The 27,980-nt window shown below is 39.6% G+C and overlaps 3 protein-coding genes across 3 annotated transcripts in view; 2 read left to right on the top strand and 1 right to left on the bottom strand.

The window, feature by feature from the left end:
• Positions 1-424: 424 nt before the first annotated feature.
• On the bottom strand, positions 425-9,998 carry LOC133557630 (surfeit locus protein 1). The gene is made up of 9 exons (XM_061908264.1): positions 9,813-9,998; positions 9,691-9,748; positions 5,289-5,413; positions 5,144-5,226; positions 4,892-5,083; positions 967-1,039; positions 739-901; positions 590-671; positions 425-520 (listed from the first exon to the last, which is right to left on the bottom strand). Exons 1-9 carry the CDS (start codon positions 9,873-9,875, stop codon positions 454-456), a joined length of 906 nt encoding a protein of 301 aa, XP_061764248.1. The 5' UTR covers positions 9,876-9,998; the 3' UTR covers positions 425-453.
• On the top strand, positions 9,964-15,733 carry surf6 (surfeit 6). Its single transcript, XM_061908263.1, has 4 exons — positions 9,964-10,192; positions 10,331-10,540; positions 14,845-14,927; positions 14,994-15,733. The coding sequence occupies exons 1-4, from the start codon at positions 10,102-10,104 to the stop codon at positions 15,669-15,671; spliced, it is 1,062 nt and encodes a 353-aa protein (XP_061764247.1). The 5' UTR covers positions 9,964-10,101; the 3' UTR covers positions 15,672-15,733.
• A 1,840-nt stretch (positions 15,734-17,573) lies between these two features.
• The window catches only part of LOC133557155 (kynurenine--oxoglutarate transaminase 1-like), a 31,888-nt gene continuing 21,481 nt past the window's right edge, over positions 17,574-27,980 (top strand). The window contains exons 1-3 of the mRNA XM_061907400.1: positions 17,574-17,766; positions 17,851-17,909; positions 18,134-18,281. Of these exons, the coding sequence (XP_061763384.1) occupies positions 17,686-17,766; positions 17,851-17,909; positions 18,134-18,281 (288 nt within the window). The 5' untranslated portion in view covers positions 17,574-17,685. The remainder of the gene's footprint in view (positions 17,767-17,850; positions 17,910-18,133; positions 18,282-27,980) is intronic.

Raw genomic sequence — 27,980 nt, 5'->3', positions numbered from 1 at the left:
CAACTTCTTAAGCGTTTTTTTCGGCTCGTGCTCGTACGACTTGAAGTAAGACGTTTTATCGTTTTTCATCACCATCATCAATCTGAATGGAACTTACAAAAAGGAAAACTTTCAAAGTATGGAATAAATTTGATATTGCAGCGCCAAATAAGGTCAATATTATTTTCCTGTTTACTACTTGGCCCATTGACCATAAAGCATGTTTTATATTCCCTTCTACACACCTATTGGTTTTTAAAAAAAAAAAAAAGGCCTCATTTACCTATCACTAGTATCAGGCATGATAATTGGCATCTTTATCTGTAAATATTTTTGTTTACTTTCTGCAAATAGTTATATTCTGTTATGGATTTCTGTGCTACCAATTGGAAAATGTAACAATTTTTTTTTGTATACAAAAAAACGAAGGTAATCGGGAGCAACAGCAGATTAGGAATATTTATTCAATTTGTCTCACATTTTAATCTTCTTGATGAACTTCATGTACCACATATAGGATGTGGCCGCACACAGGCCGTACCTAAGAAGGCAAATTGTGTTAATAAGTTCAAGCTAACTCAGGTGTTTTGATCATTCACTGTCTGCCTACCATGTGATGACATACTGCATGTGTTCATTCCTCAGCGTCACCCTCGTCTGTCCGCCTATTGGTCCACCGGGGATGGTGCTCGCTGCAGCACATTTAAAATGTGCATTTAGAAAGATAAAAACATGCTTATAACAATGCTGATATTCTACCAAAGTCTGCATCAATGAAGATGGGTTCCGCTCCGGTTATGGCAGACATGGCGTCCAGGTCGCGGTAGTGCCAGCGGTTCCTGTCCGCATCGTTGTTGGGCATAAAAGGTCTACGCTGCTCTGTCAGCCTGACCACACCCACCAGCTCCACCTCACCCTCCACCTGCGAAAAAGCACACATTATGTCAGGGGAAAAAAAAAAAAAGATACTAGCCTTGAAGTGCTCACCTGACCCTTCATCCTGGTCTCTGGTCGGACCTTCTGCTTGGGAACGTAGCCTCTGTTCACCAGGATGCAGATGCTGCACAGACAAGACCATGAGCATGTTTGGTGCATGTGAGAGATGTTACCACTATTTTGTCCTGTGAAAATAAAAACTTGATTCACAGAAAATAATAGCAATTTTGTCCGATCAGTACAATTTTTTTCTAATGACATTCCAAATGTATTCAGAGAAAAGAATGAGTGTTTTGTCCCTTAAGTACAACCTTGTTGACAGAAGATTCTGATATTTTTTTTCATAAAATTATTGATATTTTTTTTATTACTCAAAATACAGCTTCGTTCACAAACTACAAGTATAAATGTCTTCCTTGTAATATTACAAATTTATTCAGAAAAAAGTCTGAATATTTTCTCCCATAAGTACAACTTTTTTACTTGGAATAGTACAACTCTAGTCACAGAAAATTATGATAAAACTTTGTTTGACATTTTTGTATACAAATTTCTTCCTTGTAATATTACACAATAATCTAGAGAAAAGTATGACTATTTTGTCTTATAAATAAATGTTTTTACTCGGAATAGTACAACTATTTTCACACAAAATTATTATAATTTTTAACTGAAAGTTCTTTAAGATGTGGGTTTAGATAAGGGGATTTTGTAAGTTTGTAAAACCCTTTGAGACACTTGCGAATAGGGGCAATAAACCTTAATTGATATACTTTGAAAATACGACATCTTCCACATAAAACTACACTTTTTTTACTTGGAATAATGACAGCTTTAATTACAAAAAATAAAAGCTATTTAGTCCGATCAGTGCAATTGTTGTCTAATGATATTACAAATTTATTCAGAGAAAAGAATGAGTATTTTGTACCTCAGTACAACCTTTTTACTTGGAATAGTCCAACTTTATTCACAGAAAATTCTAATATATTTTCTTAATGAAACTAAACAATTTTTACTAAAATTATTATAGCTTCTTTCACAAACTATTGTGACAGTTTTGCCATGTAGGTAAATATTTCTTCCTTGTAATATTACAAATTTACTCAGAGAAGATTATGACTATTTTGTCCCATAAGTACAACTTTTTTACTTGGAAAGCCTTTTGAGACATTTGTGATTTAGGGCTATACAAATAAACCTTTTAATGACATCAAATTAAATTTTTTATTCAAAATATTTCAACTTTTTTTTACAAAATAGTATTACAATTTTGTCTCATAAGTACACATTTTTTCTTGTAATATTACACATTTAAGTATATTTTGTCCCATAAGTGCAACTTTTTTTTTTTCCATAAAACTACACTTTTTGTACTCAACATATTACAGCTTCAGTCACAAAAAGTGATGAAGTTTTGTCCAATAAGTACACACTTTTTCCTTGTAATATTACAAATTTATTCAGAGAAAAGTATGACTAATAAGTACACACTTTTTCCTTGTAATTTTACAAATTTATTCAGAGAAAAGTATGACTATTTTGGCCTGTAATTTTTTTTAAATTATTTGGAATAGTACATCTTTGAAATTATTAAAACATTTTACACAAAATAACAACCTTTTACTCAAAATATTACAACTTTTTTCACAAATAACTGATAATTTTTTCCAAAAAGTACACATTTTTTTAAATAATCACAAAGTGATGCAGAGAAAAGTATGAGGTTTTTGTCCCATTAGTACAACTTTTTACTTGGAATAGTAAAACATTATTCACCAAAAAATATGACAGTTTTGCCCTGTAGGTAAAAATGTATTCCTTGTATTAAAAATGTATTCAGAGAAAAATAGGACTATATTATTTACAAAATATTATGATAATTTTTTCATCATATCAACTTTTTTTAAGATGTGGGTTTAAGAGAAAGGAATGTCAGGTGTTTGGGAAGCCCTTTGAGACACTTGTGATTAAGGGCAATACATTTTGATCGATAAATGTTGAAATTACGACATTTTTCACAAAAAATTCAAACTATTTTTACTTGGAATAATGACAACTTTATTCAGAAAAAAAATAAGAATTTCGTCTGATCAGTACAATTTTTTTTCTAATGACAAGTGTATTCAGAGAGTACAACTTTTGACTTGGAATAGTACAATTTTATTCACAGACACATCTGATATATTTTTTATAAAATTTAACTATTTTTACTTGAAATATTACAGCTTCCTTCACAAAATATTGACAGTGTTGCCCTATAAGTACACAATTCTTCCTTGTAATATTACAAATTTATTCAGAGAAGAGTGTAACTATTTTGTCCCATAAGTACAACTTTTTTGGAAAGCCCTTTGAGACACTTGTGGCAATATAAATAAACTTTGATTGAAAAACTTTGAAATTATGATTTTTTTCATGAAATAAAATTATAACTTTTTACTCAAAATATTTAAAAAAAATTCCACAAAATACTATTACAATTTTGTCAGATAAGTACACATTTATTCTTGTATAATTACACATTTAAGTATATTTTGTCCCATAAGTGCAACTATTTTTTGGAATAGTATAACTGCATTAACAGAAAATAATATTTTTTTTATAATATTAAAACTTTTTTACTCAAAATTTTACAGTTTCATTTACAAACAATTAGGAAAGTTTTGTCCTATAAGTACACATTTTGTCCTTGTAATATTTCAAATGTATTCAGAGAAAAGTATGACCACTTTGGCCTGTAATTTTTTTTTAAATTGGAATAGTACAACTCTCTCTAGGACTTTTTTTTTTTTAAATCACAACTTTTTACATGGAAAAATTACAACATAAAAAATTATGACAATTTTGTCCGATAAGTACAACTTTTTTTTTATAATTACAAAGTGATTGAGAGAAAAGTATGACTCTTTTGTCCCATTAGTACAAACATTAGTTCTGCCCCAGAAGTAAAAATGTCTTCCTCATAATATCACAAATGTATTCAGAGAAAAATATGACTAATTTAGTTACAAACAATTATATATTTTTTTCATCAAATTACAACTTTTTTAACATGTGAGTTAAGAGCAGGGAATGTCAGCAGTTTGTGACACTTGTGATTATGGGCTATATCAGGGGTCGGCAACCTGCGGCTCTGGAGCCGTATGTGGCTCTTTAGCGCCGCCCTAGTGGCTCTCTGGAGCTTCTTCAAAAATATATTAAAAATGGAAATGATGAGGGGGAAAAACATATTTTTTGTTTCAACTTGGTTTCTGTAGGAGGACAAACATGACACAAACCTCCCTACTTGCTATAAAGCACACTGTTTATATTAAACATGCTTCACTGATTCGAGTATTTGGCGACCGCCGTTTTGGCCTACTAGTTTTAGCGGTCCTTGAACTCACCCTAGTTTGTTTACATGTATAACTTTCTCCGACTTTCTAAGACGTGATTTATGCCACTTCTTTTTATGCCTCATTTTGTCCACAAACTTATGACGTTGTGCATGAATGCACAAAGGTGAGTTTTGTTGATGTTATTGACTTACAGTATGTGGAGTAATCAGACATATTTGGTTGATGCATGACTGTAAGCTAATCGATGCTAACATGCTATTTAGGCTAGCTGTATGTACATATTTTATTACTATGCCTCATTTGTAGCTATATTTGAGCTCATTTAGTTTCCTTTAAGTCCTAATAGTTCAATTTATATCTCATGACACTATATCTGTATGTAATATGGCTTTTAATTTTTTGCGGCTCCAGACAGATTTGTTTTTGTATTTTTGGTCCAATATGGCTCTTTCAACATTTTGGGTTGCCGACCCATGGGCTATGTAAATACACTTAGATTGACTGATACAACTAGGGGGCAGCAGTGAGTAGTTTTGTTGCTGTTATTTTTTGTTTTAAATCCATCGATCCATCCTTCCATCTTCTACCACTTGTCCCTTTTAAATCCTCCTAACAAAGCGATAAAACGGACTCACCCAAGGTCCGTGCAGTGAAACGGCGTGACCACATTGGCGCCAGTCTCCCCGCTGGACGTCAGCCTGCCCGCCTCCCTGGCCTCCTTCTCGGGGTCGACGGGCGAGCGCGGCAGGATGTAGAGCTCCTTGGCGTGGTCGTAGCGCCCGCGCACTCTCACCCGCCTGTACTCCATCTGGCCCAGCTCGTGTGGGCTGAACGGAGGAGAAGATGTTACGTTTTCGTGACGCGATAAGACGACCTGTGTCACTCACTCGACAGGAAGCGGAATGGGCTCCGCTGAGGTGAGCTTGTTCAGGTCGTCAATCAGCTGCAGTTTCCACTGGCGACGCTTCACCTAGACGAGAAAAAGTCAGTGGAAAAACCAAAGAGGAACAAGGCGGGAAGAAAAGTTGATACCTGCCAGGTGCCGAGACCAAATGTGCTGGCCGGGATGAGCAGCAAGAACCATTTAAAGAAGGAGTCGTTTGCAGTTGCAGTTTTGGCTGCTGTGGAGCTGTATTGTCGCCACCCAACGGACCTGACTGGACATTTAGGACAGCTTATTTTCCCCCTATTTAAAGACTTTGTGGACAGTGTGCACATGAGATGAAAGAATGATCGAGCCTGGCTGGCTAACAATGAATTAGCCAGGCTTAAACCTGGGCTGATATTCAATAAGTCAATCAACTGAACAATAAATGACAAAGAACTGGATAACTCTGCTGGCCTCGATAATCGGCATGTTTGTTACAGGCTGCAAGAGCCGTTTGCAATTTCGTCTGTCTTGACGACGTCTCCACGAGGCACCACAGTCTTTCTGACAAGTTTCGAGTACTTTGCTTCTGAGGTGTCACGTGATGTTAGTGTGACGTCGTCTGTGACGTGTTATATGGATTTTTCCATCCACCTGAGGTGTCAGGTACAAAACTTCACCTCATGTCCTTTGTGTCCTTGAGCAAGACACTTCAACATGAATTGATTAACGTGGACCCTGACTTAAACAAGTTGAAAAACGTATTTGGGTGTTACCATTTAGTGGTCAATTGTACGGAATATGTACTGAAATGTGCAATCAATAAAAGTATCAGTCAATCAAAAAAAAAACCTGTTGCTCCTGATGGGTCGTGGTTAGCGCCTTGCATGATAGCTACCGCCATCAGTGTGTGTGAATGGGTGAATGTGGCAATAGTGTCAAAGCGCTATGAGTTCCTTAAAAAGGTAGAAAAGCGCTATACAAGTATAACACATTTACCATTTGTAGTCAAATAATAATAATGATAATAAACGGTAATAATGCTAAAACTCCCAACAGTTAGTATTTCTGTATTAAATTAAAGTTAGCAAAAACCGTGATTGGTTACCACGCTTTGATCAAAATATGGACTGTCTGGCGTTAACTTGCTAGCTATCTTAAATGCTAACATGAAAACAAGAGTCTTTAACGTCTTTCCCTATAAGGAAACATCATATGACAATATAAGCTTGTACAAACACATTACTGTATAAACAACTAAGATATACTATTCACATGGAACATAAAGGCTGTCTAAACGGACAGAGACGTCTTCAATGGGAAGCGAACTCGCGTGACGTCACATAAACCGGAAGTGAACCCCAGTTTGCATTTATTAAAAATCATTCTGAAACTTTTACAAATAAAAATCATTCTGAAACTTTTACAAATTACAATTCATAAATATAAACATATTTAAACACACACATAAAACTGATATGGCTCCTACACAGCCATTAACAATACTTAATGTTTCCTCTGCCAAGAAAATATATTGTGTGTCTACTTATTTAGAAAAAAAAAATACAACTTGATTCAAAGATTTCCATGTGTGTATATTAAATTTTTGAGCATGTTCGAAATTATTGCCATAATAATGACAACCGTGATAATTTTGGTCACAGTAACTTTATTCAGCCATTGTATTTATTGTTTTGGTTGTGTATATTTGACAGTGCCCCAACCTATCCTTAACAGAGACAGAATCTATTTTATTGCGATTTTTATATAAGTGCAAAACAGTTAGTTATTATTTATTTGTTTAATTTAACTCAGATATGTAAAACTTGACATTCCAATGAAAATGTTAAAATATATGAGAAATACAAGTGTAATGCATTTGAAAGGGTATACTTGCATTATTATTATGTATTAACATTATATCAGTGGATAATTTAGTCTCAACATAATGTTAAAGCTGGCCCTCAAAATATTATTGTTTATCTGCAATAATTTCTAGGTCAATATATCGTTGAGCAAAATTTGTTACAGGCCTAGATCCAGGTGAGCAGGAAGATAGCCTGGCTAGCAGAAAGTTAGGGCACACAGGCTTGGGAGATTTCCATCTTTAAAGTACACAAGTCCACAACAGGGTATGCATGCAAGCAGGCTCCTGTGGGCTTGATTAGAGTTATTGGCAAGTTGCTATACCAGGGGTCACCAACCAGGTTGCCCGTAAGGACCAAATGAGTCGCCTGCTGGCCTGTTCTAAAAATAGTTCAAATAGCAGCACTTACCAGTGAGCTGCCTCTAATTTTAATTTTTTTTTAAATTTACTAGCAAGCTGGTCTCGAATTGCTCGACAATTTTAATTCTAAGAGAGACAAAACTCAAATAGAATTTGAAAATCCAAGAAAATATTTTAAAGACTTGGTCTTCAGTTGTTTAAATAAATTCATTTATTTTTTTACTTTGCTTCTTATAACTTTCAGAAAGACAATTTTAGAGAAAAAATACAACCTTAAAAATGATTTTAGGATTTTTAAACACATATACCTTTTAAATTCCTTCCTCTTCTTTCCTGACAATTTAAATCAATGTTCAAGTAATTATATATTTTTTTAATAGTAAAGAACAATAAATACATTCTAATTTAATTCTTCATTTTACTAATGATGTTCCATAAATAATTTTTATTATTTTTTCAAAAAGATTCGAATTAGTTAGTTTTTCTGTTCTTTTTTTCGGTTGAATTTTGAATTTTAAAGAGTCGAAATTGAAGATAAACTATGTTTCAAAATTTAATTTTAATTTTTTTTCGTGTTTTTTCCTCTTTTAAACCGTTCAATTAAGTGTTTTTTTCATCATTTATTCTCTATCCTTGCCCTTATGTGGGCTCTACTGAGGATGTTGTTGTGGTTTGTGCAGCCCTTTGAGACACTTGTGATTTAGGGCTATATAGATAAACATTGATTGATTGATAAAGATTTAAAACGTAATATTTAAAGTGTCATTATAGAACAACAATGTTAAAAAAAGGAGAAGTAGATTTTTATTTGAACAACTTTCTTCTTATGCATCCTGCTCATGTCTTTATTTTCCTCCTCACCTGGCTAACTTGCGGCTCACATGGCTAACTTCTGTTTTGTATGGTGTAGTGCAGGGGTCACCAACCTTTTTGAAACCAAGAGCTACTTCTTGGGTACTGATTAATGCGAAGGGCTACCAGTTTGATACACACTTACATAAATTGCCAGAAATAGCCAATTTGCTCAATTTACCTTTAATAAATAAATCTATATATGTATAAAAAAATGGGTATTTCTGTCTGTCATTCCGACGTACATTTTTTTTTCTTTTACGGAAGGTTTTTTGTAGAGAATAAATGATGAAAAAAACACTTAATTGAACGGTTTAAAAGAGGAGAAAACAAGAAAAAAATTTAAATTTTATTTTGAAATATAGTTTATCTTCAATTTCGACTCTTTAAAATTAAAAATTCAACCGAAAAAAATTAAGAAAAAATTAAAAAAAGAATTTATGGAACATAATTAGTAATTTTTCCTGATTAAGATTAGTTTGAGAATTTTGATGACATGTTAAATAGGTTAAAAGCCAATCTGTAGAATATATAACAAATTGGACCAAGCTATATTTCTAACAAAGACAAATCATTATTTCTTCTAGATTTTCCAGAACAAAAGTTTTAAAAAAATTCAAAAGACTTTGAAATAAGATTCAAATTTGATTCTACAGATTTTCTAGATTTGCCAGAATAATATTTTTGAATTTTAATCAGAAAAAGTTTGAAGAAATATTTGACAAATATTTTTCGTCGAAAAAACAGAAGCTAAAATGAAGAATTAAATTAAAATGTATCTATTGTTCTTTGCAATAAGAAAATAAATAAATACTTGAACATTGATTTAAATTGTCAGGAAAGAAGAGGAAGGAATTTAAAAGGTAAAAAGGTACATGTGTTTAAAAATCCTAAAATCATTTTTAAGGTTGTATTTTTTCTCTAAAATTGTCTTTCTGAAAGTTATAAGAAGCAAAGTAAAAAAATAAATTAATTTATTTAAACAAGTGAAGACCAAGTCTTTAAAATATTTTCTTGGATTTTTAAATTCTATTTGAGTTTTGTCTCTCTTAGAATTAAAAATGTCGAGCACAGCGAGACCAGTTTGCTAGTAAATAAAATTTAAAAAATAGAGGCAGCTCACTGGTAAGTGGTGCTATTTGAGCTATTTTTAGAACAGACCAGCGGGCTACTCATCTGGTCCTTACGGGCTACCTGGTGCCCGCAGGCACCACGTTGGTGACCCCTGGTGTAGTGTTTATGTAATTGTAGCATTTTTAATTTACTGCATCCAATTGCATGTTTTATAAATGGCCTTTGTATATGTTTTGGTTTTGAGTAGTAAGTCTGAAAATATACACTGTGCATATTTAATAGCTGTTTTTTTTCCTGGCTAGTACATGTTTACTTCCTACTGGTTATTTTTGCAACCATTAAAATTGGGCCGGGGAATATTAACTTTGAAAAGAAACGAAGCCATAACTGTAAAGGTGTTCAAATGTATTTACCATTTCTTTGCTGGACGAGAGGGGATCTGAGCAGGTAAAAAGCCCTCTTGACGTTTCTCTGCAATCACATTCAAGTTTTACACAACAAAACATTGTTACAATTTTCTTATAAAAAAACTTACTTCCGCTGTTAAAATCGTAAACGTTCTGTGATGAGAAACCAGCAGCGTTTTCAGCGACAACATTCCGAATGGCAACTTAAACAACCAGAAACTAGAAATATTGTCCAACCTTCCCACACGGACAGCTACATAACTGTCATGTTGCTAGTCAGACCGAGGACCAATTTTAGTGTAACTACTTCCGGTCCCTCCGTTTAATCCATCCCCCTTTTCACACGTGAACGCATCATGGCTTTTCTTTCAATACGAATCTGAAAAAATAAGACAATATAAATATATAATAGTCGACATGGATCTCGCCTCGAAAGATTTGTACATCCAGAAGCTGACGAGTAAATTTTTAAATCAAGGTGTGCAGGAACCAAAGAAAAGGACGTCTGGTAAAGTTCACCTCGTTTGTGTTCATTCTTGTCTTTAAGAATATCATCATATGTCCAAATTAAACATCAAAATCAAATTCCCATTATATAAAAAAAAATGTACTTAATAATAATATTCAATTTTGTTTTCACCCGCAGTTCATTTTAACGCCAAAAAGAATGTTGGCCCTGCACAGAAAAAGAAGAAAAAGAGCCAACAATCACAAGATGGTAAAAATAACAATAATAATAGAAACCAGAGGAAAAAGAAGAAGAAGCACAGTCCTGCACCTCAAACAAAGTCCAGTCCAGCGGCACACAATGGCGGGCTAAAAATGAACCAAACTACACAACAGACTTCAGACAAAGGTATAGACAATATTTACTTTATCACTCAAATTTGAGACAACTGGGATGTATATTCATGCGTTGTTTCCAATTTACAGTAAAGTTCAGCGTTACTGGGAATGTTAGTATTGATCTGATTCCTAGTAAACATAGGCCTAGTATCTGCCGTACTGATACTTTGACTTGTAATGTCATAACCATTGAATAATTTTGCCGCTAGGTAGTTGATTATGACTAACTGTAAGTATACAGAAAATGTATAAGTACAAAATCAATTAAAACACCTTATGTTTAATTTTTGATTAGTTGTTTAATGAATTGGTTATTTGTCCTTCAACATGTCAATAATTTGTAACAATCAATCAATGGATTAATGTTTATTTATATAGCCCTAAATGACAAGTGTCTCAAAGGGCTGCACAAGCCACAACGACATCCTCGGTTCAGATCCCGCATAAGGGCAAGGAAAAACTTACAACCCAGTGGGATGTCAATGAGAATGACAATGAGAAATCTTGGAGAGGACCACAGTTGTGGGTCCTTCAATAGGTCAATAATTCATAACAATCAATCAATGGATTAATGTTTATTTATATAGCCTTAAATGACATGTGTCTCAAAGGGCTGCACAAGCCACAACGACATCCTCTGTTCAGATCTCACATAAGGGCAAGGAAAAACTTACAACCCAGTGGGATGTCAATGAAAATGACAATGAGAAACCTTGGAGAGGACAGCAGTTGTGTGTCCTTCAATAGGTCAATAAATCATAACAATATATAGGAAATTCAATATATATAGGAAACCATCCGCTTGGTATCATGTTAGACCCGCTCGACATCCATTGCTTTCGGTCCCCTATAGGGGGGGGGTTGCCCACATTTGAGGTCCGCTCCAAGGTTTCTCATGGTCATCATTGTCACTGGCGTCCCACTGGGTGTGAATTCTCCCTGCCCACTGGGTGTGAGTTTTCCTTGCCCTTATGTGGGTTCTTCCGAGGATGTCGTAGTCGTAATGGTTTGTACAGTCCTTTGAGACATTTGTGATTTAGAGCTATATAAATAAACATTGATTGATTTATTGATTGATGTCAATGAGAATGACAATGAGAAACCTTGGAGAGGACCGCAGTTGTGTGTCCTTCAATAGGTCAATAATTCATAACAATCAATCAATGGATTAATGTTTATTTATATAGGCCTAAATGACAAGTTTCTCAAAGGGCTGCACAAGCCACAACGACATCCTCGGTTCAGATCCCACATAAGGGCAAGGAAAAACTTAACCCAGTGGGATGTCAATGAGAATGACAATGAGAAACCTTGGAGAGGACCGCAGTTGTGGGTGACCGGATGCAATGGATGTCGAGTGGGTCTAGCATAGGGCTGGGCGATATATCGATATGAACGATATATCGCAGGTTTGTCTCTGTGCGATATAGAAAATGACTGTATCGTAATATTTGATTATATGCTCTCACGCAGTTGCTTTTAGCTACGTGCATTACATTACTGGCGTTTCTTACTCCTTCTCGTCTCCTTCTCACAGAGACATAAAACAAGCCCGCCTTCTTACATACGTCACATACTCTCACGTGTGTAGCGTCATACGCTCTCGCCGAGGGCTAACGTTAGCTTGGCTAACGTTAGCTGAGGCTGGTCGAGTTGCTTTTAGCTGCGTGCATTACATCATTACTGGCGTATCTCACTCCTTCTCGTCTCTTTCTCACGGAGACGGAAAACAAGCCCGCCTTCTTACATACGTCACATACTCTTGCGAGTGTAGCGTCATACGCTCTCGCCGATCAGAGAGGTAGCAGCATGGCTAACGTTAGCTGAGGCAGGTCGAGCGAAGCGGAGCTTGTGACAATACAAGAGAGAGATGGTGCGAAACTTGTCACAAATGGAGGAAGAACAATAAATGCCCAAAATAAAAAGCAGGGGACCCACCATCTGGCGGTGGTTTGGCTTCAAGTGGGATGATATTCAGCAGACAACAGCAATATGCAAAGTATGCAGCAGAAGTATTACTACAAAAAGGTAGCAGCACTGTTAATTTGTTCTTTCATTTAAAAAGTCACCCGCGAGAGAATGAAGAGTATTTAAAAAAACACTTTTGGTCAATTGACTTAGTTGTGATTTCCCTCTCTGCATGAAAGTTTAAAATGAGCATATATTAATGCAGTATGAAGAAGAATGTTTAATGTAGACACATAGAATCATCATACTGCTGTGATTATATGCATCAAGTGTTTATTCAAGGCCAAGGCAAACTATCGTTATATATATCGCAATATGGCATAAAAATATCGTGATATTAATAAAAGCCAATATCGCACAGCCCTAGTCTAGCATAATATTATGAGAGTCCAGTCCATAGTGGGGCCAGCAGGAAACTATCCCGAGCGGAGACAGGTCAGCAGCCCAGGGATGTCCCCAACCGTTGCACAGGCGAGCGGTCCACCCCGGATCCCGACTCTGGACAGCCAGCACTTCATCCTCGGCCACCGCACCTGTGCCTCCCCTTCCACAATAGAGAAGGGGGCAGAGCAGAAAATAAAATAAACGACAGATCAACTGGTCTAAAAAGGGGGGTCTATTTAAAGGCTAGAGTATACAAAGAGTTTTAAGATGGGACTTAAATGCTTCTACTGAGGTAACATCTCTAACTGTTACCGGGAGGGCATTCCATAGTACTGGAGCCCGAATAGAAATAGCTCTATAGCCCGCAGACTTTTTTTGGGCTCTCGGAATCACTAATATTGCCGGAGTTCTTTGAACGCAAATTTCTTGCCGGGACATATGGTACAATACAATCGGCAAGATAGGATGGAGCTAGACAATGTAGTATTTTATACGTAAGTAGTAAAACCTTAAAGTCACATCTTAAGTGCACAGGAAGCCAGTGCAGGTGAGCGAGTAGAGGCGTAATATGACCAAACTTTCTTGTTCTTATCAAAAGTCTAGCAGCCGCATTTTGTACCAACTGCAATCTTTTAATGCTAGACATAGGGAGACCTGAAAATAATACATCACAGTAATCGAGACGTAATGAACGCATGAATAATGATCTCAGCGTCTTTGATTTTGATTACCGTATTTTCCGCACCATAAGGCGCACTTAAAAACTTCAAATTTTCTCAAAAGCTGACAGTGCGCCTTATAATCCAGTGCGCCTTACATAGCGACCAATATTGAGCCAAAACAACAGGTCTCGCAACTACAGTAAGCAGCCACCGACTTCAGTTTCCCCCGCAGAAGAAGAAGTGCGCTTCTTGTTCTACAGTAAGCAGCCGCCGATCTTATTTTCCCTCGTAGAAGAAGTGCGCAGTGCATGCTGGGATATATGACTGGGGGAGGCGTGCCGTTTGTGTGTTTATGTAAAGACCCCAAAATGGCTCCTAGTAAGAGACACGCTTACAACGCAGAGTTTAAACTCTAGGCGATCAGTCACACAGTAAAACGCGGGAATAGAGCAGCAGCGAGAGAATTTAACATTAAAAGCAGCGACACTGACTCGTTTAATGACGACTTTGACGAGACGGATGCCGTATTCGCCCAACTTTGATTCGAACACTGAAGAAGAAGAATTTGAGGGATTCGTGGATGAGGAATAACTTAATAAAGTGAGCTTTACATGTTTATTTTGGTGTTGTATTGTGTGACATTATCGTTTGAGCAACGTTGAGTTATTGATATATTATTGCTTTGCACTATTTCGAGTGTTACTATATTGTGATTGCACTAACGTTTGATGTACCGTAACAGTATCAGACTTTTTTTTACGTGTTAATTGAATCGGGGAAAATAATAAAACAGCTGTTTATTTATTTTGGGAGTGAACGGAGTTGTCAGAACGCTGGTTTGTAATCTATTAATAAAGTTTGACTGACCTATCTGACTGTTTTGTTGACATTCCCTTAAGCGCAGCTCCATCTAAAGGATGCATAACGTAACTTCAGCCTCTACTGTAGCATCTATTATATGCGCCTTATAATGCGGTGTGCCTTATATATGAACAAAGTTTTGAAATAGGCCATTCATTGAAGGTGCACCTTATAATCCGGTACGCCTTATAGTGCGGAAAATACGGTAATTATAATTTTTTTTTTAAATGATAGTTTTAAAGAAAAAAGATGCCTGCATGGCAGTTTTGTGTGATTAGTCAACATTTGCAACTTTTTCTTTTAACATTTCACATGTATGCTTTTTTTATTCTACTTTTTTAGTTTTTTTTGTAATATTTTTTCGAGCCATGCAAGTCAAAAAATTGCTGTGGGCTGCACTTTGGACATGTCTGACTTGGTGTTTTTTTTTCTTTAAAAGGAGGAGATGTGATGACCAACTTCTCCACAGTTGATATTCTCCGTAAGAGGCTGCATGAAAAGATCGAAGAGGCTAGAGGACAGGTGAGCAAAGATGAAGAAAACGTAAGAGAAGTCCTGTAATTAACCATCCGTGTCGTCAAATGTCAGGGAGCCCCAAAGGACTCGTTGTCCGCAGAAGTCCAAGCCAAGCGAGCCAAGCGGAAACTGGACCGTGAGCGCAAGAAGAGGAAGAAAAAGGAGTTCCGCATAAAGAAACTGGCAGAAGCCGCGGCGCAAAACCAGCAGTTGGAGGTTAAACAGGAAGAAGAGAAAGCGCCGGCTGTGAGCAAAAGACAAGAGACGGCCATTGTCTTCAACACGGTGGAAACAGTGAAAAAGGAGTACGTGGACAAAGCGCTGAAGCTGAAGACTAAGAAGCAGCGCCTCAAGGGTCAGATCACGCCACTGTCAGGCAAGAACTACAAGCAACTGCTGAGCCGCGTGGAGGCGCGTAAAGACAAACTGGAGAAGCTGAGGGAGAAAGATGAGGGCAAAGCCCGCGACATGGAGGTGAAGATGAAGTGGACCAACATGCTCTACAAGGCCGAGGGTGTCAAGATCAAGGACGACGAGAACATGCTGCGCGCCGCTTTGGCCAGGAAGGAGAAGAAGCGCGCTCAGAGGAAGAAGCAGTGGGACCAGCGGAGCGAGGCAGTTGTGGGGAAGATGCAGAAGAGGCAGGACAAGCGGCGGAGGAACATCCGGAAGCGGAACAACCAGAAGGCGGACAAGAAGGCAGCTAACGCCAGGAAGAAAGGGAGGGTTCTATCTCAGGACTTGAAATAAGCTTGTTTTCTGTTGTTTTTTGCAGCGTGACTTGTGGAAATAAAACTAAATGTGATTTCAAAGTATTAAATGTTTTTTGTAAAAACATATTTTATTAACTGCTGTAGCCGTAACTCTGCAGCATCGTGTGGACATCGGGGGTGGTCCCTCTCTTTAAGAAGGGGGACCGGAGGGTGTGTTCCAACTATCGTGGGATCACACTCCTCAGCCGCCCCCCCGTAAGGTTTATTTAGGTGTACTAGAGAGGAGGCTACGCCGGATAGTCGAACCTCAGGATTCAGGAGGAAAAGTGTGGTTTTCGTCCTGGTCGTGGAACTGTGGACCAGCTCTATACTCTCGGCAGGGTTCTTGAGGGTGCATGGGAGTTTGCCCAACCAGTCTACATGTGCTTTGTGGACTTGGAGAAGGCATTCAGAAGTGTCCCTCGGGAAGTCCTGTGGGGAGTGCTCAGAGAGTATGGGGTATCGGACTGTCTTATTGTGGTGGTCCACTCCCTGTACGATCAGTTTTAGAGCTGGGTCCGCATTGCCGGCAGTAAGTCGGACACGTTTCCAGTGAGGGTTGGACTCCGCCAAGGCTGCTCTTTGTCACCGATTCTGTTCATAACTTATGGACAGAATTTCTAGGCGCAGTCAAGGCGTTGAGGGGTTCCGGATTGGTGGCTGTGGGATTAGGTCTCTGCTTTTTGGAGATGTGGTCCTGATGGCTTCATCTGGCCGGGATCTTCAGCTTTCACTGGATCGGTTCCCAGCCGAGTGTGAAGCGACCGGAATGAGAATCTGCACCTCCAAGTCCATGGTTCTCTCCTGGAAAAGGGTGGAGTGCCATCCCCGGGTTGGGGAGGAGACCCTGCCCCAAGTTGAGGAGCTCAAGTACCTAGGAGTCTTCACGAGTGGGGGAAGAGTGGATCGTGAGATCGACAGGCGGATCGGTGCGGCGTCTTCAGTAAGGCGGACGTTGTATCGATCCGTTGTGGTGAAGAAGGAGCTGAGCCGGAAGGCAAAGCTCTCAATTTACCGGTCGATCTACGTTCCCATCCTCACCTATGGTCGTGAGCTTTGGGTCATGACCGAAAGGATAAGATCATGGGTACAAGCGGCCGAAATGAGTTTCCTCCGCCGGGTGGCGGGGCTCTCGCTTAGAGATAGGGTGAGAAGTTCTGTCATCCGGGAGGAACTCAAAGTAAAGCCGCTGCTCTTCCACATCGAGAGGAGCCAGATGAGGTGGTTCGGGCATCTGGTCAGGATGCCACCGGAACGCCTCCCGAGGGAGGTGTTTAGGGCACGTCCAACTGGTAGGAGGCCACGGGGAAGACCCCGGACACGTTGGGAGGACTACGTCTCCCGGCTGGCCTGGGAACGCCTCAGGATCCCCCGGGAAGAGCTGGACGAAGTGGCTGGCGAGAGGGAAGTCTGGGCTTCCCTGCTTAGGCTGCTGCCCCCGCGACCCGACCTCGGATATGCGGAAGAAGATGGATGAATGGATGGATATTTTACTAACATGATCCAAGCAGCTTAAATGTGACAAAAAACTAAACCCTTTGGTTTTGAGCTACCTATTACATTAGGCTAATTAGCTGCCGTGCTAATCTAACAGAAAGCTATTTCAAGAAGATATTCATCACCGCTGATATTTCTGTTCATTATCAAAGAACAACATTGATAAATATACACATTTGGGATCGAGTAAGTTAAACTATAACAATTATGTTTTTTTAAGTGTGCGTTGAGTGATACCAGCAATCCTGCCATTTTGAGTTAGGCTAAGCTAGTTTACGCGACCGCCGCACATTTTAGAAATCATGAAAATTCCTTAATAAAAAAATAATTATGTTTAATTAGTTTGATGTATTTTGTATTATTTTTTTGGGGGTGTGTGGTTTTACGCCGCGTCTTCGTCACATCTTGCCCCGCTCATAGCGGAAGTGCAGTATCAAAACAAACCAGTCACCACCCGGCGTCTAAATCAACACTAACACCCTCAAGGAGTCTCAGGTAGTGGCACAAAACCCCACATGTATGCACGCATTTTACCCTTTAAAGACACTCCTGCGACTGCATTTATTGTGAAAGTTGTGCATGCAAATCTTCCAAAGGTGAGTACAGTTGCGCAATAAAGCGTCTTAACGCTAAATTTTGACCTTTGGTAAATATTATTTTCTGTCTTGCACTTTTTCCAGACAATCATGTCACGAAAACTCCGCGCCAGCAGGACTGAAGGAGTCGATAAAAACGTTTGGTAAGAAAAAAAACTGCAAAGACTCTCACATTATTTTTTTTTTGTTTTAAATCAAATTTACTTCTTATCACGTGACACGTGAACGGAGTATAACCAATCCGAATAGTCGTCACATTATATTCATATTAAAAGATAGCACAACCCACTTTTACAATGTTTAGTTATTGTTAGACTGCTCCGATGTGTTATTATTTCAATGATAAATATTGTTTTTTGTCAAACAGGGTTGAATTTACACAGCTTGCAGCCAACTACAAAGTGGTCAACCTCGGGCAAGGCTTCCCGGACTTTGCTCCTCCTGAATTTATTCAAGATGCCTTCCGTAAAGCTCTGAGTGGAGGTCCCACCATGCATCAGTACACACGTGCCTTTGTAAGTGGACCACAAGAACTTCTTGCATTTTCCAGAAGTGACCTGGACAAACGGGTCATATACGCTTCCAAATCATTTGTTTAAACCAGGGATCCCCAAACTACGGCCCGCCAGTGTCCAAAATCCGTCCGACTGGAAGTCCCAAGTTAAACTTTTTATTTTATTTTATTTTTTAAATCCGTCCTTTCTAATCCATTTTCTACCGCTTGTTACTCTCGGTGTCCCCTTCGCTGCTCATTCAAATCATCCATCCATCAATTTTGTACCGCTTGTCCTGTTCGGGGTGGCAGGGGGTGCTGGAGCCTATCTCAGCTGCATTTGGGCGGTCGGCAGTGTACACCCTGGACAAGTCGCCACCTCATCACAGGACCAACACACATAGACAACATTCACACTCACGTTCATTCACTATGGCCAATTTAGTGTTGCCAATCAGCCTATCCCCAGGTGCATATCTTTGGAGGTGGGAGAAAGCCGCATTACCTGGAGGGAATCCCAGTCCACCCACCTCAACCCCCATCTCCTGAATTCGGAGGTCTCAAGGTTGGCAAGTATGATTTACAGTACAGTTATTTCACCTTTTTTTGTTAAGTACATAACTCCACATGTGTTCATTCATAGTTTTGATCTACAATCTACAATGTAAACAGTCATTAAAATAAAGAAAACCCATAGAATGAGAAGGTGTGTCCAAACCTTTGGCCTGTACTATATATACATATATATATATATATATATATATATATATATATATATATATATATATATATATATATATATATATATATATATATATATATATATATATGTGTGTATATATATATGTGTGTGTATATATATATGTATGGGTGTGTATATATATATATATATATATATATGTGTGTATATACATACATATATGAATATATATATGTATATATACATATATATATATGAATATATACTTATATATATGAATATATACTTATATATATATATATATATATATATATATATATATATATATATATATATATATATATATATATAATGTACATATACGCACACACACACAGCCCGGCCCCTGCCCAAATTTTTTTGTTTTACCCCAATGCAGTCCCCGAGTCAAAAAGTTTGGGGGCTCCTGGTTTAAACCCTCAACATCAAAACTGCACCCAGCAGTAGAACTGGCAATTTTATCTACATGCATGACTCAAATGCGGACATAGCCAGACTACAAGGATGCTTTTATTTTTTTAATTATTACAATTGTAGCAATCATTTTAGGAAATATAGATAATTTCTATTTTGAAAAATGTCACAACACTGCCTCTGGGAAAGCATACTGAATTCTGTACTTTTATAGGCACCGAACAAAATTTGTCAGTACTACCTGGTATCATTCACGTAAAAAATAACGGTGTGCATATTTCAATACCTTTGTTGCATGTGACATCACATCCAGTTTCAGACTAAACATAGATTAACTCAAGCAGCACTCATTACGGACTGAGCCACACTCCCCCTGAGTAATGTTGCAATTTTTAACACCAAAAAAACGCTCGATTTTCAAGTAAGGCTCCACTCTTCCAAAATGTGCTAGCTTGATATTGAAAGGCCTACTGAAACCCACTACTACCGACCACGCAGTCTGATAGTTTATATATCAATGATGAAATATTAACAGTGCAACACATGCCAATACGGCCGGTTTAGTTTACTGAATTGCAATTTTAAATTTCCCGCGAGGTATCTTGTTGAAAACGTCGCGGAATTATGTGGACGCGTGCTTGTGACGTTATTGGTTGGAGCGGACATTTTAGCCCAGCACCACTCACGACTAAAAGTCGTCTGTTTTAATCGCATAATTACACAGTATTTTGGACATCTGTGTTGCTGAATCTTTTGCAATATGGTCAATTAATAATGGAGACTATAAAGAAGAATGCTGTTGGTGGAAAGCAGTGGATTGCAGCTGCCTTTAGCAACCAAAACACAGCCAGTGTTTGTTTGTTTGTTGTTAAGCTTTAATATGGAACAGAGCGGTAAAGGGAACATGATTCTCTACCACATGTCAACCAGCAAGTTTTTGGATGAGAACATTGTGATATTAAGTCGGCTCTTACCGGAGACTTGAGCGGAGTTTGCGTCCTCCTGCAGCAGCTGTCAAAAAGGCAGCTGTGACTTTCTTGGCTCCTCCATATGGCTTCCCTCAGAGACACTGGCGGTCACCGCAGCCCTCCGACTTTCAGGCATGACTTTACAATCTCACTAAAACACTAGTAACACAATAAGCAGATAAGGGATTTTCCAGAATTATCCTAGTAAATGTGTCTAATAACATCTGAATCGCTCCCACTGCCGTCGCCTTTTTTTTGTTGTTGTAGTGATTCACTCTAACTTTCCTCATCCACGAATCTTTCATCCTCGCTCAAATTAAATGATAAATGATAAATGGGTTGTACTTGTATAGCGCTTTTCTACCTTCAAGGTACTCAAAGCGCTTTGACACTACTTCCACATTTACCCATTCACACACACATTCACACACTGATGGAGGGAGCTGCCATGCAAGGCGCCAACCAGCACCCATCAGGAGCAAGGGTGAAGTGTCTTGCTCAGGACACAACGGACGTGACGAGGTTGGTACTAGGTGGGATTTGAACCAGGGGCCCTCGGGTTGCGCACGGCCACTCTCCCACTGCGCCATGCCGTTGTTGTCATTGTTGATCCTGGTCATAATTCTGATCACCGTTACTGTCCTCATCATCATCCTCCTCACTGCTGTCACTGTCATAATTCAGTGGGACAAATGGTTGCTCTTTGAGAAGCTTATACAGGGACCTGTGCCTGGTGACTTCATGTCCCTGTCTTTTTGCGGTGACCATTGTTCCTTTCACTGAGATGACCTTGTATGGCTTGGGGTTGAATGGTGTGACCATTTTCCTGGTTCACCTCTGACGTATCAGGACAACATCACCCTGTCTCAACTGTGAGTGCACGGCATTCCTCCTTTCATCCGAAAATAGTTTCATTTTCGTCTTCCGTAGTGCTTCAGTTTGCCTGAGGTCATTGTCGTCGGTGGGGTGAGAGATGGAGGGCAATTTTATTGACATGGGTCGACCAGAGAATAATTCTGCTGTTTGGTGGTGTGGTGAGGAGTGGGGAGATAGTTGCGAAGGAACTTGTACAATTCTTGCTTCCTTGTCTTGCCTTCAACTATGTGTGCACAGCCTTAATAGAATAGAATAGAATAGAATAGAAAATACTTTATTGATCCCTGGGGGAAATCAAAGGTCTGTTGAATCTTTCAACTACTGCGTTGGCCTGTGGCCAGTATGGTGTGATTTTCCTGTGGTGGAAACCGAGGTAGTGAGCAAAGTCACAAAATATATTGCCTGAGAATGGGGGCCCGTTGTCACTCTTGACGACTTCTGGCGTGCCCACCAAGGAAAATATTGTGCGTGTTGAGGTTGAGGGTGTGATTTCGACAAAGGGGAATCTTGAGTAGATTAGATTAGATTAGATAGTACTTTATTTATTCCGTCAGGAGAGTTCCTTCAGGAAAATTACAATTTTCAGCACAATCCCATTCAAGATCAGACAAACATTAAAGGGAGACAGAACAGGATCGCTGACGGGTCTGCCGGCTTCCAGCACCCCTTAGAGTATTCGTCCAGCATAACAAACAGGTAATCACCGGAGGGTATGGGACCGCAAAAGTCCACGGAGATATTTCTCCAGGGTCCAGTTGGGAGTTTTGACATTAGTAGTGGCTGGTGTTCCGTTCTTGGTACTGATGACTGACATGGGATGCACTGAGACACTAGTTCTTCTGCTTGCTTGTCTATTCCCAGTAACCAGATCTTTTCCCTGAGTAGCTGCTTGGTCTTAACCAAGACTTGATTTCCTTCATGAAGGAGAGCTAGAGCTCTAGTTTGTGGCGTCTGTGGCAGTAACAATCTGTGGCCTCTAAGGATGAGGCTGCCATCATCCAGGACTGTGAGCTCTTCCCTGACGTTGTGGAAGGCTTTTAACATTGAGCGATCAAATTCCGAGGGTCCACCATACAGGTGGGTCCATTCGCCAGAGTTAATCACTTTTTTCAGGTGTTGCAGCACTGGATCCTTGACTGTCTGTCGTTTTACTTCTTGGAGAGTCATTGCTTTGGGGATTGCATGTTCTGCGATGAACCTGACATGGATCTCAGTGTCAATGTCATCAGTTGTCACACACTTTTGGAGAGTTTGTGGGTGACGTGACTTTAAGTCAGCTGGATTGGATTTTCCAAACCCCCCGCACTTTGAACTTGTAGGGTTAGAGTCTGAGAGCCCATCTTTCTATGCGTGCTGGGGGTTTGGACTTCGGATTGTTGAAAATCAGTTCCAGTGGTTTGTGGTCTGTGACCATGACAAAATCTGATCCATATAGGTACAGGTGGAAGTGTTCGCAACTCCAGACTATTGCAAGTGCTTCCCGCTCAGTCTGGGAGTACCTTTGTTCCATTGGAGTCAGGGCTCTGCTGGCGTAGGCCACAATTTGCGTTTTGTTGTTTGTTTTGTCTGTTCGTGCAAGGATGGCGCCGAGACCAACCGGGCTTGGATCCACAATGACTATTGTCTTTCTTCCTGGATGGAAGTAGCTCATGACTGGGTGGCTGATTAGTCTGTCTTTTAGCTGAGTCAGGGCATTTGTATGTTTTTCTGTCCAGTGCCAGGCCGCATCTTTCTTTGTAAGTTCACAAATTGGCTGGGTGATTGATGAGAAGTCTGGAATGAAGCGAGCACTGTAGTTGGCCATTTCCAGTAGACTGCGGACTTCACTCTGGTTTTGAGGCAGTGGCATGTGTGTGATGGCCTGGATCTTCTTAGGGTCAGGTGAGACACCATCTTCTGAAAAGACATAGCCATAGAATTCCAAAGACTGTTTGTTAAACTCACATTTTTGCTCATTGAGTGTGAGGTTGTTCTCAGCGTGTCTCTTGAAGACTGCCTCCAAGGAACGATCGTGATCTGCAGGTGTGGCCCCAAATATGATAATATCGTCACTGAAATTTCTGACCCGTGGTATTCCGTGCAGCACGTTTTGAATTGTGTGCTGGAAAACTTCTGCTGCCGACGATATTCCGAATATGAGCCTCGTATATCTCCTGAGTCCCACATGTGTCGAAAATGTGGTGATGTATCTCGATTCGGGTGATAATTCCAGTTGATGGTATCCTGCGTTGAGGTCCAGCTTTGAAAAGATAGTTGCACCGTTGAGATCGTGTACGATGTCATCCACTGTAGGTGATATGTGCCTTTCTCTCTGGACAGCTGTGTTGGGCAGGCGCATGTCAGTGCAAAGACGGATTTTTTCTGGATTTTGGGGTTTTGGAGTCGCTACGATGGGGGGACACCCATGGCGTTGGGCCATGAACTTTTTCAATAATGCCCTGGTCCTCTAGTTGTTGCAGTTCCTGCTCTACTTTCTTTCGCATGTGAAAAGGAATGCGACGATGTGGTTGGACTACAGGCTGTACTCTGTCGTCGATGTGTAGCTTGACTTGGAGATTTGGATATTGTAGGAGTAGCTGTTGAGCCTTGAACATGTCCTGCTTCTTGGTCTGCGTGCAACACACTACGGTCAGTAAGCCTAGTTCAGTTCCTGTTGTGTGGCCCAGAAGGGAGCCATGAAAGTTGCTTGGATAGTTTTGCCATTTGCCTAGACTGTTGTGTTTACTTTTCCTCTGAGTGGGAATGAAGTGTTTGAACCATAGGGAAATATGTTCTTTCTAGCTTGTTCAAGCTTTAAATTTGACTGTATCGTGCCGAAGGCTGTCTCATCAAGAATGTTTGCTGATCCACCTGAATCGACCAAAACGTTCATGTTTTCACCAGCTATCACAAGCTGCCGCACTGGTGGTAGTGCGCCACCAGCTGTGCTTGTAACAAATAGATACTCATCATCCGTGCTTGAGTCATGTGCAGCTACATGGCTGACAGAGGTGTGAGGTAGTTTGTCTACATCAGTCTGAAGTGACTTGGGATGGTTTCCTGCTGGCTCCGCTGTGAACGGGACTCGCGCTGCTGTGTTGGATCCGCTTTGGACTGGACTCTCGCGACTGTGTTGGATCCATTATGGATTGAACTTTCACAGTATCATGTTAGACCCGCTCGACATCCATTGCTTACCTCCTCTCCAAGGTTCTCATAGTCATCATTGTCACCGACGTCCCACTGGGTCATTATTGTCACCGATGTCCCACTGGGTGTGAGTTTTCCTTGCCCTTATGTGGGCTTACCGGGGATGTCGTGGTGGTTTGTGCAGCCCTTTGAGACACTAGTGATTTAGGGTTATATAAGTAAACATTGATTGATTGATTGATAGTTACGTGCTGTTGTTTTGTACATGCTGTGTGTTTGTTTGGTTGTCTGTTGTGAGAGACAGCAACGAGCATAATGATTGAGTTTCCCGCATGCATTGCACGAGACGCTTTTTGCCGGGCATGCTGATTGTCCTCCCTTGTGAGGAAATGTGCCCCCATAACTCCTGCATGTTGTTTTTGATTGCTGTTGTTGTTGTGCACTGTTCATATTTCATCTGTGGGGCAGCGAGCCTGACCATATTTTGTTGCTTGTGCTAGCTATGGCTTCCAATCTCTCCTGTGTTATTTTTGTTTTCCATGTCGGAAGCTTGAAAGTCAGATATTTCGAATGCCCTGGCAAGATCCAGTAGGTCTTTGAGAGTCATCCTGTGGTCTCTTAGTGCTCTCCTCCTGAGCCGTGACGACATGCAGCTGAGTATGATTTGTGATTTTATTTCTTTATTTTCGTCACTGAATTCACAGTTTGGGGCCAGTTTCCTGAGTTTAGTATAGAATGTATCCATTGTTTCTCCCTCGTTTTGTCTTGCTTGTCTAAACGTGTAGATTTCAAACTCCACATTACGACTTGGGCTAAAGTATGCAGTGAGTAGCTCAACTGCTTTATCATAGTCCTTTGCCTTTCGTTTTTCAGTAAAAGTCTCAAAAATATATTGCACTGGTTCCCCACCATAATACAGTAGCATAGCCCTTTTACGTGTTGCATCTGTTATGGCTTCTGCAGTGAGAAACGTTTCAAAACGCAACATCCACTTCTTCCATTTAGAGGAGAGGGAGGCGTGTTCTGTGCTGATATCAAAGTGTGGGAATTGCGGGAGCACTGCTAATGCCACCAACTAGCTTTTTTTTTTTGTATTTATTTTTTTGAATCTGTCTTTCCTTCTGTCTGTAAGTGCTGGTTAGCAGTGGAGTAGCATGTAATAATAATAATAACTTAGATTTATATCGCGCTTTTCTAAACACTCAAAGCGCTCACAGAGATGTGGGACTCAACATTCATTCACACCTGGTGGTGGTAAGCTACATCAGTAGCCACAGCTGCCCTGGGGTAGACTGACGGAAGCGTGGCTGCCAGTTTGCACCTATGTATGTATGATTCTATGGTTTACACTTACGGCCGATCAGCCTCGTAGCGTGTCATGATACTGCTCTGTGCAGTGAACGGGGCAGACGGTAATGGAGGGGGAAATCGATGGGTTCTTTCACATCTTGCGCTCCGTATCCTCATTGCCAATGTAGAAACGTGATGTCCACTCTTGCTTTATAGAACTGTGTTTAATGAACACCTTCAAAGATCTATCATACTCTGCTGTACTCTTTACCGGCACCGCTCTCTGTGCTATCAACATTCAACTTCTGGGAACACGTGAAAGACTCAAGAAGTCAATCTCTTAAACGGGCCGTGCCCATTTTCACAACATTACACAGTCGTGGTCAAAAGTTTACATACATTTGTGAAGGACATAATGTCATGGCTGTCTTGAATTTCTAATAATTTCTACAACTCTTATTGATAGAGTGATTGGAGCACTTACTTGTTTGTCACAAAAACATTATTAAAGTTTAGTTTTTTTATGAATTCATTATGGGTCTACTGAAAAACTGACCAAATCTGCTGGGTCAAAAGTATTCATACAGCAACATACATGATAAATTTTGGTGATGTAGACAAGTTACAATCCAATCAAATTAGCTTCATAGCATGGCCTCTTAACATCATGTGAGTGATTTTGATTGACGACAGTCACGACACCTGTTGACTTCTCTGAGCCCATTTAAATAGGGCTCATGTAAACAGTCACTAGACCCGGTTACAAACGGGACAAAGGGAAAGTAAAAAAAAATCAGCACAGATCTGAAAAAACGAATCATTGACTTGAACAAGCTAGTAAAGTCACTTGGAGCCATTTCAGAGCAGCTTAAGGTCCCAAAAGCAACTGTGCAGACAATTGTTCGTAAGTATAAAGCGTATGGCACAGTTTGGTCACAGCCACGATCAGGAAGGAAACACACGCTATCACCTGCTGCTGAGAGAACATTAGTCAGGATGACCCAGAGTCAACCAAGACCCACCAAAAAACAGGTCTGCCATGAATTGGAAGTGTCTGGACCACAGATGTTAGTGTCCACAGTCAAGCGTGTTTTGCATCGCCATGGACTGAGAGGCTACCATTTAAGAAGGAAGCCCTTGCTCCAGAAGCGTTGTCCAAAGTTTGCTGCTGATCACATGGACAAAGATAAGACCTTCTGTAGGAAAGTTCTGTGGTAGGATGAAACAAAAATTGAGCTGTTTGGCCACAATACCCAGCAATATGTTTGGAGGAGAAAAGGTGAGCCCTTTAATCCCTGGAACACCAGGTTTACCGTCAAGCATGGTGGTGGTAGTATTATGCTCCTGGCCTGTTTTGCTGCCAAAAGAGAGTAAATGGGACAATGAAAAAGGAGGATTACCTCCAAATTCTTCAGGACAGCCTAAAATCATCAGCCCGGAGGTTGGGTCTTTCACACAGTTGGGTGTTCCAACAGGACAATGACCTAAAACACATGTCAAAAGTGGTAAAGGAATGGCTAAATCAGGCTATAATTAAGGTTTTAGAATGGCCTTCCCAAAGTCCTGACTTAAACCCCATTGAGAACATGTGGACAATGCTAAAGAAACAATTTCATGTCAGAAAATCAATAAATTTAGCAGAACTGCACCAATTTTGTCAAGAGGAGTGGTCAAAAATTCAACCAGAAGCTTGCCAGAAGCTTGCCAGAAGCTTGTGGATGGCTACCAAAAGCACCTTATTGGAGTGAAACTTTCTTAGAGACATGTAACCAAATATTAACATTGCTGTATGTATAATGGAAATGTGCAGGCACCCCTGTCCTATACAGCACTGCCATTTAATGTATTGGAAGTGCAACTGCATTGTAAATGAGCCACACATGTAATCAGAAAACAAGATTTAAGAACTGGATAGCACAATTATCATAATCTGCTCTTTTTTAAATGTTACATTAAAAAATAAAGGTTTATCGTCAAACACAATATTTATTAAAGCACACACAATTACAGAAAATTGGTCAAGTTGAGTACCGGTATCGATTTATATCGAGAATTGGTACCGTATTGGTTCAAATATGAACGGTACCAATCCCTCACTGTATGTTATTCTTTATCGCTGTTATTTAGGTCCGTGCCTAACTTAAATCTAATATTTTTTATAGGTAGACCATTTAAACTTGTTTTACCACTGTCTATATACCTTTTCATAAAATGATCAGAGACTTTGAGAAATGAAACATCCACATGGTCACTTTTAAATTTTTTGTTAAAATATAGTAGTCATACATTAATAACAGTAAAAAAT

Source organism: Nerophis ophidion, linkage group LG08, assembly GCF_033978795.1.
Source record: "Nerophis ophidion isolate RoL-2023_Sa linkage group LG08, RoL_Noph_v1.0, whole genome shotgun sequence".
Lineage (NCBI taxonomy): Eukaryota > Metazoa > Chordata > Actinopteri > Syngnathiformes > Syngnathidae > Nerophis > Nerophis ophidion.
Note: the sequence above shows the minus strand (reverse complement) of the source record. Positions and strands in the feature narration are given on the sequence as shown.